Here is a 16,503-nt window from a genome sequence, read left to right as displayed (position 1 = left end):
ATTCCTTTTAGAGCTCACGTATGACACAGCCCGGGACACCATCTGGTCCCATGGAGGCAGCGTTTTTAGCTTTAGATAGAGCCTTTATCAGTAATAATAATAAAATAAAAGGGTATGATCTGTGAGACCTGACCAAAATTCATTGCAGGGAATGGAGCTTTATCTCTTCATTGTATTACCCATTACAGAAAAATATAGGAGAAAGTGTGTGAGCATGAAGTTTTTTTCTGGCTTTGAAAGCCAGTAAAGCACTTATCAAGTAATGTTGTGAAGACAGCAAAATACCTCTTCACTTTTTTAACAACTTTTAAAAGCTATTTACCTTTTGTCATAGGAGAACTTCATTTCTGCCTGCTGCATTTTTCAGATGTCCCTGATTATGGAATTCAGCCCTGATTTTAACATATATTGTTTTGCTCTGTCCGTTGTATTTTTTTTCATTTAATTTTCTGGTAAATTGCTGAGGATTACAGCCAGCCAATAATGCCAGACATGAGTTTCATGCCTGTTCAAAAATGCAAAACTTGTTGTACTATTAAATTTTTAAGTATATTATCACAATAGTTTGAAACTTTCCTTGATTCTGGGCCTTTCCCCATCCATTATGTTTGGATTTGTTGAAAATTCTTAAGCAAAAAAAGTGAAGAGGTATTTTGTTGTCTTCACAACATTACTTGTTAAGTGCTTTACTGGCTTTCAAAGCCAGAAAAAAACTTCATGCTCACACACTTTCTCCCATATTTTTCTGTAATGGGTAATACAATGAAGAGATAAAGCTCCATTCCCTACAAAGAATTCTGGTCGGGTCTCACAGATCATACCCTTTTATTATATGTTCTTAACAATGATGCCACGAGTCACATTTCAAGCTATGCTGTTGAGCTGAATTTCGTGGCATCCATGTCTAAAACATATAATAAGATTATAATCCTCTACATTTTCTAAAAAAACTAGAGTGAGTTCTCACTTTTGATGAAGAGTAGACCTTAGTTCCACAAAATGTGCAAAACTAAAGTCTATGCAACTGAAAATAATGACATAGTAATATGAAAAATCACAATCTTACTGTAAGGCCAGAGGACTGCCTTCTTGCAGAAGAGACACTGGATGAAGTGGATAATTGGTAAGGAAGATACATTTAAGCAAGTAGAGACATTCAAGTAAGCTATTTTGTAGCAAATATAACTGAGTGCATCAGAATAAATAGTGAAAATTTTAATTTAGTCAGTTAATTTGACAAACTATGAGCATAGCATTTGTTATGTTACATCAAGACCCAATATAGAATGGAAGGCAAAGAGAAGTCAAAGTATATCAATTCTCATAGAAAGGTGTTATGAGAGATGAAAAGAAAAAAAAATATCAGTAAGTGGGCGGTAAGAATCAGAAGAAGATGAAATACCTCAAAAACATCTTTACAAACTTGTTTCTCATCCACAAATGGGTGTACGCATTATTGACTAATTTAGTGTTTTCCCACAACAGCCAACATCTTCTATTAAGCAATCCATGTTCTTTGCTGGTCCACTAAGACAGTGTATGATAACCTGCTTTCTTAATTTTTCTAACTCCATTTTTATGTCCTAATGATGTTGAAACGGTTCCACTGCTAGTAATACATTTGCATTTGTATTTGTACTAGTTGTATGGAGCACTTTAACTCTCCAGTCAACTCACTGCATGTCTCCTCTCCAGTGTTTTGCCAAGTGCATGTGGGGAGCAGAGCTTCGTGCAAAAATAGACTTGATCCACCTCTAAGGGCTGTCTGAAAGATGGTCTCTCCAGGCTGACCCTTTTCTTGGTAATATGGAACAAATGAGTCAATTTGTAGGTTAGGCTTCATGATTTACCATCAGTGGGGAAAAATGAGCAAAAAAAAAAAAGAATGAAAAACATAACTTATGACTACACTGTGACCAAAAACAACATTCATTAAGATGATGTATAAATAATAATGTGCAGAGCGAGGAGTTCACTATAAACATTATTGCAAATATTCAGTCCGGCATACTATTTTATTTATTTAATTTATATGTTTGTTAACCAGATAAGTGAACTGATTTTCAGACTCTTTTCAGTCACATTTGACACTGTAATGGCAAATACAGTATATGTGGACATATTATAGTAGCCAATCAGCCAACATGTTTTCGAAATGGGGAAGGTACCAGACTTCCAGCAAAAAGCCAGCACAGAAAGTGAGTAGAAGTCAGGACTGAAAACCAGATCTCCCAATGACTCAAAGAGTTTCACCAGTGAGCAGCCAAGCTGCCCTAAAAACTAATGCAACCCCAGAAGAGATATGACCTCGGGGGTCATAACCTTTTACATTACAAACTAAGGCCTAAGTTCAGTTATGATTAATCTTTGAAGGGAGATGCATATCTGACTTTTTACAAATCACCAGCTTGATGACTTTCAAGAACAGGAATGAGCTAGAAGTGTTTAACTATAATCAAACATATATGCTTGGAATTCTTTCATTAGGAAAAGTCTAGCTTCTAAAAAAAGGAGTGCTTGCTGTGAAGCTACCTTTAGCTATGTATGTATATGTGAGAGCTTCATGAAAGTGTTTGATGTATATATACCTAAACCTGAAAATGTTTTGACAGTCATAGCTGATATGAAGGGCCCTATTCCAAGTTTGAGACTTGCTAATGCGAGTCCTAAAATTACAAAAGATTATGTGTGATCCTCAGAAGGTGACAACAAAGTGTGAAACTTGCTGTTACACCTAAATAGTGTTTTTTTTTTTTTTTGCAGGGGTTAAGCCCATGTGCCCCCAACATCCTGGCTACATACATATACTAATTCTGCCATTATTGTACTTTGGAGAATAAGGAATACTGCAAAATACAGCAACTGAACATAATAAATATTTCCTATAATCCCCCTTTAATTCTCATGGTTCTGGGAATTGCACAAATTGTTGTTACATATAATAAAAAACCTGACATAGAAAGCTAGTAAGAAACATTCCAGTTCTAAGTGTCCTAAGTTAAGTTTGTTAAACTTTTAAATGGCATAATCTTGATCTATTTACATTTCACTTTGTGTTAACTTGCTCTGAAGCAGTAAAGGGTTACAGTTATGTCTTCATCATTGTAATTTCTTTTATAACATATGTTATGAAATTTTCAAAATAAGAAAAATAAACATAATAAAATGCATCTTCTGAATATCTGTAGGTTTGAACAATTTTACATAAAATGGTAAATAAATGCCATTGTTTCAAATGGTCTGAAATACTTGCAGAAAGGATTTATACCATTTGTTGAAAGTTTATATATTTATCAAAATTGAATACCTGGAGCCAGATCTTTGAAAGGAAAAATGAAGTTCTGTCTACACTGATGGCCTGTAGGATATGGCCAAGAAGGATGGCAGTGAGTAGCCGCTGCTAGCTTCCCCATCCTAGTGGGAGAGGGGTGGCTTTGGCTCACAGTGTATGTGACACCTAGCAGGAGTACTAAGTGTTCACATAGCAGAGTTCTAGCCCAGCTAAGCCTGTCCTACCATAATAGATTTGCACTAAGCAGCAGAGGGAAAACTAGTGTGTAAAGGAAAGCTTCCACTCAGAATGTTGTAATGTGGGGGATGTTCTCAGGCAGAGAGGATACGTTAGCAAGCTGACCTCTTCCCTACCATCCCACTCTCACTGGGGAAAGCAAGGCTAATAGACTTCCCAGCAAGAAGAAATGAGCTGTGTGATTCTCACCTATTATAGCTATGGTATACCAAATCCTATTCTCCAGGAATGAGTGATGAGTCAATTGGACAAAAGTGGAGGAGCTGTCATGCAAGGTCCGGGGGTGGGACAAAAAGGAAAATCAAATATTTTGCTAAAATAATCAGAAACTCTTCACATGAGTTTGTGCTGCTGCCATAACTCCATTCTTTTTTTTTTTGAGGGGGTGAGTTTGAGGTGGAAATACGCAACATGTTTTTGAGAGGTGGGAAAAACCTCGCAGAGACACACAGAGAACAAAATATGCTGTGTCAGACTACTGCTATAGCACCCAAACAGATCGTTAACACTTTAACCTGAACTGTATGCAGCAGGCATACTCACCTCGGTGCACTCTAAGGAAATACTGTGCTTCTGAGGCTAAGGAGAAAGAAATGAAAGTGTATCAAAGAGTGGATTGTATACAGTGGCACGTTGTAAGTGGAGGTAAGACAGGGATTACTTACATTGCATAGGTCGTAGATGGGATCCAACCTCAGCTTCTCATTGGCCTAGGCAGTTGGGATGATGCCTTTTTATGTCACTATAGTGGTCATGACATTGTTCACTGAATCTCAGGCTGTCAGTGGCATATGTCACTGCCAGGGACAAACTATTCCAGGCCTTAGTCATAACAAAGACCTCCATAGCCTCCTGTATTAACTTTTCTCTGTAGTCATGGTGTAGGATGTAGAAAAAGCTTTTACTCTCCTTTAGACATCACTTTTATGGTCTAAAAGCAGCACTCCCCTCAGTGACACAGAAAAATCACAGATGTTTCATGGTCATACCCATTCTTGGATGTGCCAAATGCTACACAATGTTGAAGATGTCACTGCCTGACCATAGGTGGGCTAGATCCACATATACACTATTTTACAATGTTTGGACACTGCATTTCAAGTTGTAAAACATGGCAGTCCTGCATGTGTTTATATGGTGTTAACTTGACATGTCCTCGCAAGCTCACCTAGTGTGCATGAGGCATCATACACAAAGCCATTCCACTGTTACATCTACAGAGGGTGTTCATCCTAGATCACACAACTGTATCTGTTGTGGAGGTGTCTACTGGCAGGAGACGACATCCCAGGGTTGTGGCAGATGTGACACTGACACATCTCATAACTGATAGTGATAAAAGTCATAGAGCATGCTGACATCTAGCTTCTGGTACAGACAGGTCTCATGGACAGGTGTGTACATGAGCTGCTTAGACCTCTACCTTACATGCCTTGGACCTGTCTATTAGATATAGCCACAGTTCTGCCAACTACTTCTGAGGCTGTGTGATCACACCAATGCACCACCCAGTACCTCTGCTCTGCTTCATTCTGTGAATTTCTGATGGGTGTTGTGAAGATGGGTGAAGGCTGCCAGCCTAGCCAGATAGAATTTTGTAGATAATTCTGTAATTTGTGAATATTAATGTAACCCACAGGTTTGTTCTCTTAAATGTGAAAAGAGTGCAATGGATATTGAACTGTAAAAATGTAACAACAGTGCACTCTGCTGTAGGAAAGCTAAGTCAAGTATTTTATGACTGTCTTTGATGTCAAAATTCGGAGCCAGTATGTCTAGAGGAAGGCATCCTGCCTATTGTTTTAAGGCCAGAGTTAATGGCTAGAATTTACTTGCATAAATGTTCTTTATTGCTCTGGTTTCTGACCAGGTGTAAAGAATGTAAATGTAGTTTCTGTTAGCCTGGGAACACCAGACAAGTGTGAAGAATGATGTCATGTGAAGCAGCTCTGTGTTATCAATTTAAAGAGAGAAACAGAGAGCTATGTGCATTTTGTCTTGAGAGCATCCAACATCACCAGCACTGCTTTGCACTATATGTACGTTATTTAGAATTGTGTATTCTCTTAGAAATAGCTAGGAATTAGGAAGATTAGACCAAGTGTTTTTCTGTGATGTCAGAACTTTCGCTACTGTATTATTTTAAGTATTTCTCTGTGATCTCTGAACTGTTGACTAGCACTGTCTAGTAAGAAGTATTGTCTTGTGTTTTTATTATTTATTATTACATATTTTTAAACCTTTCAACTGTGGCTGTTTTGTGTAGAGATAATTTAAGCTCTAAGAGTACATCGCATGTATATAGTGATACTGTACCAAGCCACTCTAATAAGCCCTAATTGTTCAGTCACACTCACCATTTGGATAATAATATCGCACAATAATAATTGGACACCCTTCATAAGGGCCTTTGAGCAGCTGATAAATATTAGCAGGGTGGTGGCAGTGATTTCTGCCATATAGTTTAGGTAAAAGGGGCACAGCTGGAAAACCTGTGCCAGCCTAACCCAGGAGTGTCTGTGTGGTTGTATAAACTCTTATCTTAAAGTGTGTGTGTGTTAGCTACTTGGGCAGGGACATGAGGCACTAGTTGGACAGAAAGGATGCTGGAGGTTTTACCTTACCCACTAGGCTGAGATATGAATCCTATAGCTGTGCCAGTGGGGAGTTTTATTGGGAACCTGGAAAGAAATGGAGAAACCAGCCCCAGACTGACTGTGATCTATGTGTGCTCTTAACTGTACTTCACTGCGTGTGTATTTATTATCCTTTCCCTATATGGATACCCCTCACTGGTGTAAGTGGTAAGGATTGAGGCTCCTTGATTGCTGGGCCAGTGCACGGGCATCACAGGTGTCATCAACCAAGGTCCAATGCCATATCTGATATAATCAATAAGATGCCCCTATGGGAAGTCACACTTTGCAAACTGTTGGTACTGGTCACAGGAGTGCCATATGATGGAGTCATGAAAACTGCCTAGGTTGGCTGTAGACACATTGTAGATGATACACTATGCATTAAAGATCACCTGGCAGTTGATGGAGTGATATCCTTTGTGGTCACATACCTAATTCCCAGTTTCCCAGGTGAGTCCTTTTTTCAATGTAGGCACAGTCTATATAGCTCAGTAATTCAGGGAAATTGGATATATCACAGAAGTCCCACATAGTGTTCCTTCTGTTCAATGTGGTACATGGGAACCACATTTGCTCCCTCACATGCTGATGCATGGCATCAAGAAACTGATGGAGTATTCTTGAGGCAGATGCCTTAGATACCCCAACTATGTCCCCAGTAGGTTGCTGAAATGTCCCTGTACTGGTATACATAAAGCCACACATACCCTGATATCATGTGGGATATATTCTCCACAACTATCACACTGTTAGAGATGAGGCCAGCACATGTCCACAATGTCTTGATTGGCCTCCCTATCACAAATGACTTTGCCATAACTGTCAATGCCATAGAATTCATGAACTGTTAAGTGTGGCCAGATGACCCAGTGCCTCTGGAAGCAATGTACACTGTTGTGGCTCATAGCAGTAATAACAACTTGATGCTGATACTCATTTAATAATGTAGTAGCAACTCCTAACATTTCCTCACAATTCCCCTAGCATGAGCACAGAGTATCACCAATGTTCATTTATACCCATTTGGTATGTACCTCACAAGACATCTGCAACAGCTGGAAAGGCCGCAGAAATACTTCACTAAAAGAATCACAGGCCTAAAGCAGATGCCCTATGCTGACCATCTAAAATAACTCCAGCTATTTTCTGTGGCATATCATCTACTCAGAGGTGATCTCTGCTTAACACACAAGGCCATGTCAAACCCTGAGCTGTTGGACATGCTACACTTAAAGAAATCCCAATCCCTCAGAGCCACACGTCCCAGGGATCTAAACCTTGTCATCACAATGAACAAAACATGCTGGAGGGATAGGTTCCTGACCCAGAGATTCCCCCATACTCTGGAATAGACTGCTCATACATGTCAAGCAGAGTGCCTCCTTGGCCCTCTTCAAAAGGAACCTTGAAAATTGGATGGGAGATAGGAAATTCACCCCCGGGATCACGTCAGTCACCCTGCTAGACAGGGGTCCAGGGAAGTAAACATTTGGGAAGAAATATCCAGGGAACTGTTATGGCTAGGCTTGTATAGGCCCTAGCCTAGTACCAACCCATGAACCATACAGCATGCACCTCCATACCATGGCATTTATTTTTTGATGAATTGCTCCACTATCTTGTATTCCCTCATTAGCATACTGCTCATTTTAATAATATTCAACCTTACCATGTCATTTTACAGCCTTTAGCAGATACCATTAGCTGCACTGCTGTGCCATACTCCCTGCTGGTGGTAAGTGTGTCTGTGACTCATACTCACCTTGTATATAGCCACCTATTGTAATAATTTGTTAACCAGCCAGGCCCACTGGAAGCAGAGTCCCTTTTCAGGGGTAACCTAGGAACAATATCTGGTTAAGTGATTTGCTCAATGTTTCACAGTAGAACAAATGAAGGGTGAGGGAATCAAACCCTGTACCACACAATCAACAGCACACAGCCTTAACCCTCTGTGCCAGTTGCTATAAACATTGCACAAAAAGTCACTCAATACAATGCACCACATTTTGTCTGAATTCCATCCAAGACTCAGTAGCACAAAGTCCCTGCTGAACAAAATTTTAATAAATGTGGGAGCCTACTTTGTTCTATCTCATTCATACACAGAAGATGAGTAAAATAAAATGTACTGGAAGAGGAACATAATATAAAAATAAAAATGAAATATAAAATCAAGAAACATGTAAACAGGGAATCTTTTAATAATCAGGTACCATGTGAGTTTCCTTGGCAATATTTTTTATTTTTAGTCTTAATGGCATGAAATGCATTTTTTTTTCCATTTTATGTGAAAACATGAGGAGAGACACTAAAACAACAAGACCTTATTAACTGGCTCACTCATCTGCTAAAGTTCAATATTCTGAAGATACTGGCTGTAGCAGCTAAAGTCAAGGAGGAAGAGACTGTGTATTATCTACAATGGTTATGTAATGTATAAACCTTACTTTGGAAGATGAAATTAACTTTTGCATTTACTGTTAAATCCAATATGCCAGAATTGTCATTTATATCCTGGCCTCTTGTAGAATAATTCAAACTGACCTATAGCTGGCTAGCTTTAGAGGAGTTGTTTATTTTATTTTTTCCCCCAGTTTGAGTACCACTATTATTGAAGAGGGTTTAGCCAATTTTAGATCAACAGATGTGGTTAACTTCTGAAATACTGAACCACTGTTTATTTCCCCAGAATGTCATAACTTTATCTATGCAGCTTAATTAGAAGGATATCCTTAGAGTCCTGACATTTGAGATACGTCTTGCCATAGAGAATAACTCATAATTTGCTATAATGCAGTGTATTGCTGCAATTTCATGGGCTAGGATTTAGAAAGGTTATTGCTACTGATAAGCCATTTTTATCACTGGCATTAACTGTTTCTGATTCATAGATACCTCTACCACAGCACTTGCATAGAAGGAGTTGAGCACCACAGGGGCAGTGTCTCTGGCCTTTTACAAATGCACTCTGGGGAAGTGGCATGTGGTAAATTATCCATGTGCTTTACCTCCACAAATGCCTACAGTAAGAGCTTTAAAGAACTTCTCAGCTATATAAATCCTTTCCAGTATAAGTGATGAAGTCTTGTTTTATGGACAAAAGTGGTTAATGAATAACAATTTTACATGTCTACAATTTCTGGTTGCTACTTTTTCTCCCACATTATCTTCCTTTTTGGTTTAATAGTGCTGTTGGATAACATTTATGCCACATTTTAGATTTCTATGGTTAATTCAGTGGTATCATATGGTTGTTTCCACCCACAGTGCTACCTGGGTCCATCAGGGATTCTGGGAGTAGTAGTCTAAGATTAGGATCATCCCTCAGTCAGTGCCTGCATCCAGCAGTTCATGTTTGATTGAAATATGCACAACAAATAGTGATCTATTTGGAGTTTGTTCTTGAAGTTTGGGATGGCTAGGCAAGACACGTGGATTCTAGTATGGAATTAAGTTTAATGAAAATGTCAGGATGGTTGTGCCCCCCCCCCCCCCCACACACACACACACACACACACACACACACACACACACACACACACACACACAAACACTGCAAACATGGTGTGAGCTGTGGATTGGTAAGACAGTTGCAGGTGCTACAGTTTCATGGGCTGACTAGTTATGGTTGTGACTAGTTATGGCTGATCTGACTGCAGTACTGGAAGATGTGCTTACAGGAATGAGGTGACAAGTTCAGGAAGACAAAAGGTGTCACTTATGTCAGCATTTTTGTTAACAATGGCAGGATGCTTCAATTGTCAAGGACATTCTTTTTATAGCAGACGTATGTCACCTTAGTGAATGCCTTCTTTTGGGTCGATAAGCATCCTGAAAATCAGACTAGTTAGTTAGTTTGTTAGTTAGTTACCTACTTATTTTTATTTGTTGACAATTGTAGATTACTGATTCTACAGCACCATTTTTAGACTCAAATTGGGGATTCAAGAAATTATAGAATGAATACACAGCATAACGATTACATCATGAGGCAGACATTACATACAATATGCATTTTAACAGTAGGCATAATTTTAACTAAGTCACTGTCAGAGGGAATACACATTTCTTAATGTTTGTGATTATAGTATATACAAGTGATGGAAGGGGAGGAGAAGGAGACTGAGATATGAAACTTTGGGATGGCAAGGGGAATGGGAGAGAGGGGAGTGACTGAGGAGTATGTAGACACGAGTAGAGGGTAGGACATGAGATGTGAATAGGGTAAGTCTAAGGAATCACTTCCTGTTAGCAACATCTTCAACTTGTCATTTGTTTTCATGATCAAATCCCAGTTCCAGTACATCTGAAATTAAAATCTGATGTACCTTGGTTTCTTCCAACATGCTGAATATGGCACAAATGACCTGTGAGACCTTCCAATTTACATGTAATGTTTAAGATTGAAGCTTAGTGCTCCTGGTACATCCATTCATAGACAGGGGTATGGACCATTGCCTTGCTGCCTTCTAGCACACCAACAAACTAGGCAGGTTTTTCCTGGGTGTTTTCTCAAGGCAATCCACATATTCATACAATTAAACTTGGGCTTTGTTGAAAGTTTCTGGAGACAGAGGTCCACTCTTGCAGTTTGCTGGCTTGGAGGGGGATCACTGACACAAGTAAGCTAGTTTTAGCTTTTACCTTTTCTCTTTTGCATTCACCTGCACCAACCTCTTTAAAGGTTGCCTTGTCCAGTAAATCTCTTATGCTGCCACAACCAAAGTGTCCTACTTCTGGTAATGATCACGATCGTGTGAAAAATAGCAGCAGCCAGATCGCCATGTCCAGTATTCCATTCAATAAATTCTGAATTTTATTGAATGGAATTTTATGTTTGCATTTATTTAGTATTTTTCTACATTGATATGCTGTCATTTAAATATTTCAATTCACCAGCATAACTCTGAATTGGAATACCAAATGCAAGATGTTCTTGACCTGCTTATGTTCCAGTTTCTTTCACTTCCACTTTGCCTACCTGGATTACTTGCATGCTATCTCAGACAAGGAGTCAAACAATAGTGAACCCATTCTGTCTAAGCTGGATAAAGTTATTGACACCACCTTCCACCTCATATCTCACTGGATGATTCCTCCTTTGTCGAGTGCCTGAGGATTCTGATAGCATACTGGAGATGAGCCGCAATTCCACCTTCATAGTTTCTGAAAAAGTGACTGAGGGCAACTAGGCTATTGTGATGTAAAGCCAGTCACCTGCCTCAGCCCCTTTTACCCCTCCAACCCCAGGTGTCTTAGTTAATAAAGTATTCCTCTTACTATACAGCAGCATTGTCTTGTATTCAGTATATTTATCAAATGTGAATGCAGAGAAAAGACCCATATGCAGAGTGCAGGAAGGGCATATCCTCCTGCAAAATTACCAGTTATATGTACATCTTTTACTTTTGTATAGTGTTTTGTAAAAAAAAAAAAAAAAGCCATCCATATTGGCATAAAGAAAAACTTCAAAAGGATTTAAAGAATCCCAGTTCATTTTGTGGTTTCAAGAATCGTTAAAAATTGTGATGTCTTATAACTGGAAGGTGATATTTAGGCTGTTTACTGGTTATTCATAACAGATATTGCTGTACTGATAAGTTACCATGATACAGTGTGGTACTTTACAATTACTGTTATGCAGAGCAATTTGTTCCTATTTTTCAACTTTTTAGATAGAGCAGCAATTCAAAAATAAATCCAGTATAGCATGATTAGGTGCAAACAGTGGTTTATATGCTGTGTTTAAATTTCAGTGAATTTACATTCATTTACATGGATTTGATTGCATTGAACTCACTTAATATGCAGACAATCATGTCTAATGTTCTGTGGGGTCTCCTGTAAGATCTCAAGTCAAAAACATTTGAAGACTAATGTCTCAAAGCCAGGGACCTGAGGATGTTGTAGCTCAGGCAGGCTGTCACTCACACTCAAACTTGAATATGAATTCAGGCAAGCAGCTGCCTCAGCTTATGGAACACATTTTTCAAGTAAGTGTGAGGAAGGGGCAACAGCTATAGTAAGGGAATGAGTGGGAGGTAAAATTAGGCATCCGGTCAGAAAGGGAATCTTTTGGTTTAAGGAGTGAGAGGGCAATTATAGGTTTAGAGAGCAGGAAGGGAGTTTTACAGTTAGGGAGAAAGAATATTGTCTTATGGCTAAGGAACTGTGGGGGATTTAGGTCTACGGACTGAAAAGGGCTAGGGCCTGGGAATGGAGTTTTAGATTTAGGGGGTGAGAAGGGAGTCTTAAACATGGGATTGAGATTTTAGGTTTAGGGAGCAGAAAGGAAGTTTTAGGCTTAATGAATAGAAAGGAAGTTTTAGGGTTGGAGCTACATTTCTGGTAGGGCTGTTCCATTTTCATAGGGTAGAGTGTTGGGTGAGCTAAGTAGTTATGGGTTATAGATTAGTAGGTGTTCAAGCACTTACCTATTCAAAAAAATGGCAACGAGTAAATGTATTGTGAGCAAATAGCCCCGGGGCACTTGTAGATCACCTTCTGTGTCTATTTTGTTTGTCCTAATCACATTATCCTGGAGCACTGCTATTTATGCTTCATTTAAAGGCAAAACTTGAGCACCCTCCAGGCATTTCAGCATTTCTGGTACTGTGGATATTATGTGCTTGTTATTAGCTATAATCTGATTTATAACGTTAGTATGACAAGAGTAAGTTATGAGGTACTGCTTGGCCATTAGTTTTATTTATTTTTTTTCCTTAAACATGTAGGATTCTTTGAAACATAAGTTTAGTCAGACTAATTATACAAATGTATGTTTTATAGCTATGGCATGATTTTTGTTGATGCCAACTCTACTTACAGAGTCTGGTTTTATATCCTCTAACATATTTTTGTTAAATATGAAACCCTTTATGTTTGACTTTTAATAATGGAATTAAACACATTTAAATTGTTGTCTAGAACTAAATAAATAAAGAGCCAAACAAAAGAACAGTCTGTGAATGGATGAAAGCACATGCACTGATGATTGGAATCACTGAACTGTTTTGGCAGAAAAAAATATCAAAAAACACTTTTTAAGTATTTTTTCCCCCAGAGGAAAAGCCTCCTTCTACAACCTGAACTTATATATGCCAGCTTCTTGGTCACATCAACTTGAAGAAGGGGAAATTCCCCAAAAAATGGAATCACTTCTGGTACAACTCACTGAAAGTGATTTTCAGTATAAAAAGTCCATTTGTACAAAGGTTGAATGTTGAGCAACTGCAGCTCCTGCATTCAGTCTTTGCCCACCCATAAGTTACCTGCCAGTCATACCAAATCATATCAGCTATGTATGAACAAAGCTTCTTGTCAACTGGCCCTTTTATACTGAAAATCTAAAAACCATATCAACAGCACAGTATTCAGAGCTGAACTTCAGATAATAAAGGCATCTTATCTTTCCAAACAGATCTAGCTCAGCTTGGTCAGGCAACCACAGAAAAAATGTTGTTAATAAACATGCACAAATGGCTCTTTTGCCAAAAAAAATTGCTTCACTAAAGGAATATATCATTTCCTAAGAAAGACTTAATTCTAGTGAATTTCGGACAGTTGGTATACTCATAGCTCTCCCATATATACACATTTAATGTCAAAATTCTAATGATAACTATAATAATACCACTGCTATGGAACAGACTCCCCACATAAAACAAAGTTTATTCCCGTCCATTTTCAAGTGCAACTTTGATCTATGGATGGGAAACAGAAGATTTACACCATGATTGCACCTTGTACTACTAATGGATAGATGCAAATCCTAAATGCTTTATCCCATACATGGATCCCTTCAAATTACTTATGCTATGATCCCAGTTATTCTCATCAGGATAATTTATAATTATTGACCATGGAATGGGTAAGGCCAGTCTATAACCAAATAGGATAGGTTATTTCAAGCACAAAAAAGGACATTCGCTAGGCTTAAAATGGCCTGTAAGGGTTGCTAGCTTAATACTTAGCGATCTACCTATAATAATATGTTTAAAGAAACATCTCATATGTTTTAAATTCCTAACTTTTATCCAAATTCACTTCCCTCGTTTGTCAATAATTTTTCATTCTTCCTACTCTAACTAGATTTAGAAACTTCAAATTCCAAGTGTGTACTCCTAAAGCCGATATACATAGTCTACATTTATAATGATTACTATTGTCACAAAAAATTTGTGTAAAGTACTGTACAGTGCTCTTTTTTGTTGCTGTGCCATTCATATAAATATATATATGTGTGTGTGTGTGTGTGTGTGTGTGTGTGTGTGTGTGTGTGTGTGTGTGTGTGTGTGTGTGTGTGTGTGTGTGTGTGTGTGTATGTGTGTGTGTATATATATATATATATATATATATATATATATATATATATATATGTGTATGTATACAGTATATGCACACACACATATACATAAATAAACACAATTTTCAGTCATAAAACATCTCTCACTTTCCACAATATAATGATTTTAAAAGCTTTAATTAGTGCCTATGACTGTAAATGCATTATTTAGTATATTTTAGCATGTGGTATTGCTGAAAATTCTGATTAGGCCATCCCGGTGATATGATTAAGAAATGTTAAATACATAAGTAAATAAATAGACAAGAAAATAAATAATCAATTAATAAATGTGTGGTCTGATGTGTTCAGAGACATCCAGGACTTATCTGTTGGTGGGTGACACACATATGTATGTGAAAAACTTTCCCTTTTCATATGTTGACGAAGAAGACAAAATAGCCTGTGTACTCGTTAGAGTAACAATATCATAACATCAAAACTGCAAGAAACCCTGAAGCTTTTGCTTGAATAAATTTTAACATTCAAGCCAAACACAGTTTGACCATCTTAGAAAATGATAAAGCAAAGTGCTGCAACAGATAGAAATGTTACCAAAATGTAATTCCCGAACTCAAATAGAATGACAAATATCTTTACATATCAGGAGATTTTCAAGTACAGAGAAAAAATCATTCTTTCTTGTAACAGTTTTGGTCATCCAGCAGTTGTGAAAAAGCATTTTATTTGTCATTAAACATAGAAGCTGAAACAAAATACATTTACTTTTCTTCTCTTTTGATTCTTTACTGGTTGCTTAGCTTTGATGGTCAAGAAGCAAGAGATTATTTCATTCTTTCATATTTGTATGATGTAGATAAAAGCAGTTCTTGAAAAGATATGTCAAGTGGACCAACTGATATTCTAAAATGTTCAGCAGTTTTCTAAGCTCGGTATTGTTATTATTTGCTGTAATCTATTTTGACTCTTTGCAGCAAGCTGAGACGTAAACATGGGATTTTTCCTCAATTATCTTTTAGTGGTAGTAGTAAAACAAAGCATTAACAGTGAAGCATAAGTCTGGTACTATATAGCTCATAAATTTGCCTTCAACATGCATACCTTCACTATGCACCCAGCTGTAATGCCATATTCAGGGCTAGCAGTAATACACTTGTTTCTTCACAGTAAATTAAGATCTAACTGCACAAGAGAAGTACAGAAAACGTTATAATATCCCCCTTTTCTGAAAACTGCTCTTCATGTTACTGTTTTATGTTAAATCAGTAGCTATTCTAAATATATATTCCAAACAAAAACTGCTTCACAGAAATGAAATAACATATTATGGGTGATAACTAATTAAGGAAATGCATGAATTAATATGCTGCTGCTCTTTTTAAACTAAGAAGCTCACACTTACTAGCCCTTGTCCCCATGCGAGAAACTATGTTCACTAAAGTAATAGAAACAATCTAAAATAAAAACTGACTTGAACTGCATTGTATGCATGTCAGTAAGTTAGAAGGCAAAATTAAGAACAACGCCACAGATGAAAAAAAATTCTGCTTTCCGTACTTTGAACTTATTGATTAGATGTTGAAAAATATGATTTAAAACTAAGAAAAATTTGTAAGAACTTACCACATACTTCCTGCCATTTCAGTATTTAGATGCAAATTAAAAATGTTCTAAACTGATTTTATAATCTCTGAAAGTCTGTGGAACTTATTACAAAAAGTAAACATAAAACAGTTGAACTTGAGGCTTATTTACTGGAAATGACATTGTCTGGTAAGTGCCAGGCAGAGATAAGCAAAGCAAATCAACAAAAAATTACCAACTCTGTTGATTTTGACTGAGAACACAGAATTCAGTTTCTGATATTCCCTTTCATTTTCATGGATAGCTTGCCCAGTTCTCATCTGAACATTAAAAATGTGAGCGGTTAGTGAGCTGCGTCCTGTGACCAGGGTACATGGTTTGATTCCTTTCACCTTCATTTGACATCTGTGTTGCTCTGAACAAGTCACTTAACTAGACAGTGT

At 37.6% G+C, this 16,503-nt stretch overlaps 1 protein-coding gene across 1 annotated transcript in view; it reads right to left on the bottom strand.

Annotated features, from left to right (window-relative positions):
• Positions 1 to 16,237, bottom strand: part of LOC122808713 (complement C1r subcomponent-like) — a 365,688-nt gene extending 349,451 nt beyond the window's left edge. The window contains exon 1 of the mRNA XM_044079702.1: positions 16,100 to 16,237. Coding sequence (XP_043935637.1) covers positions 16,100 to 16,116 — 17 coding nt within the window. The 5' untranslated portion in view covers positions 16,117 to 16,237. The remainder of the gene's footprint in view (positions 1 to 16,099) is intronic.
• Between the last annotated feature and the right edge of the window lie 266 nt (positions 16,238 to 16,503).

Source organism: Protopterus annectens, chromosome 8.part0 (assembly GCF_019279795.1).
Source record: "Protopterus annectens isolate FY-2018-M chromosome 8.part0, PAN1.0, whole genome shotgun sequence".
Taxonomy (NCBI): domain Eukaryota; kingdom Metazoa; phylum Chordata; order Ceratodontiformes; family Protopteridae; genus Protopterus; species Protopterus annectens.
Note: the sequence above shows the minus strand (reverse complement) of the source record. Positions and strands in the feature narration are given on the sequence as shown.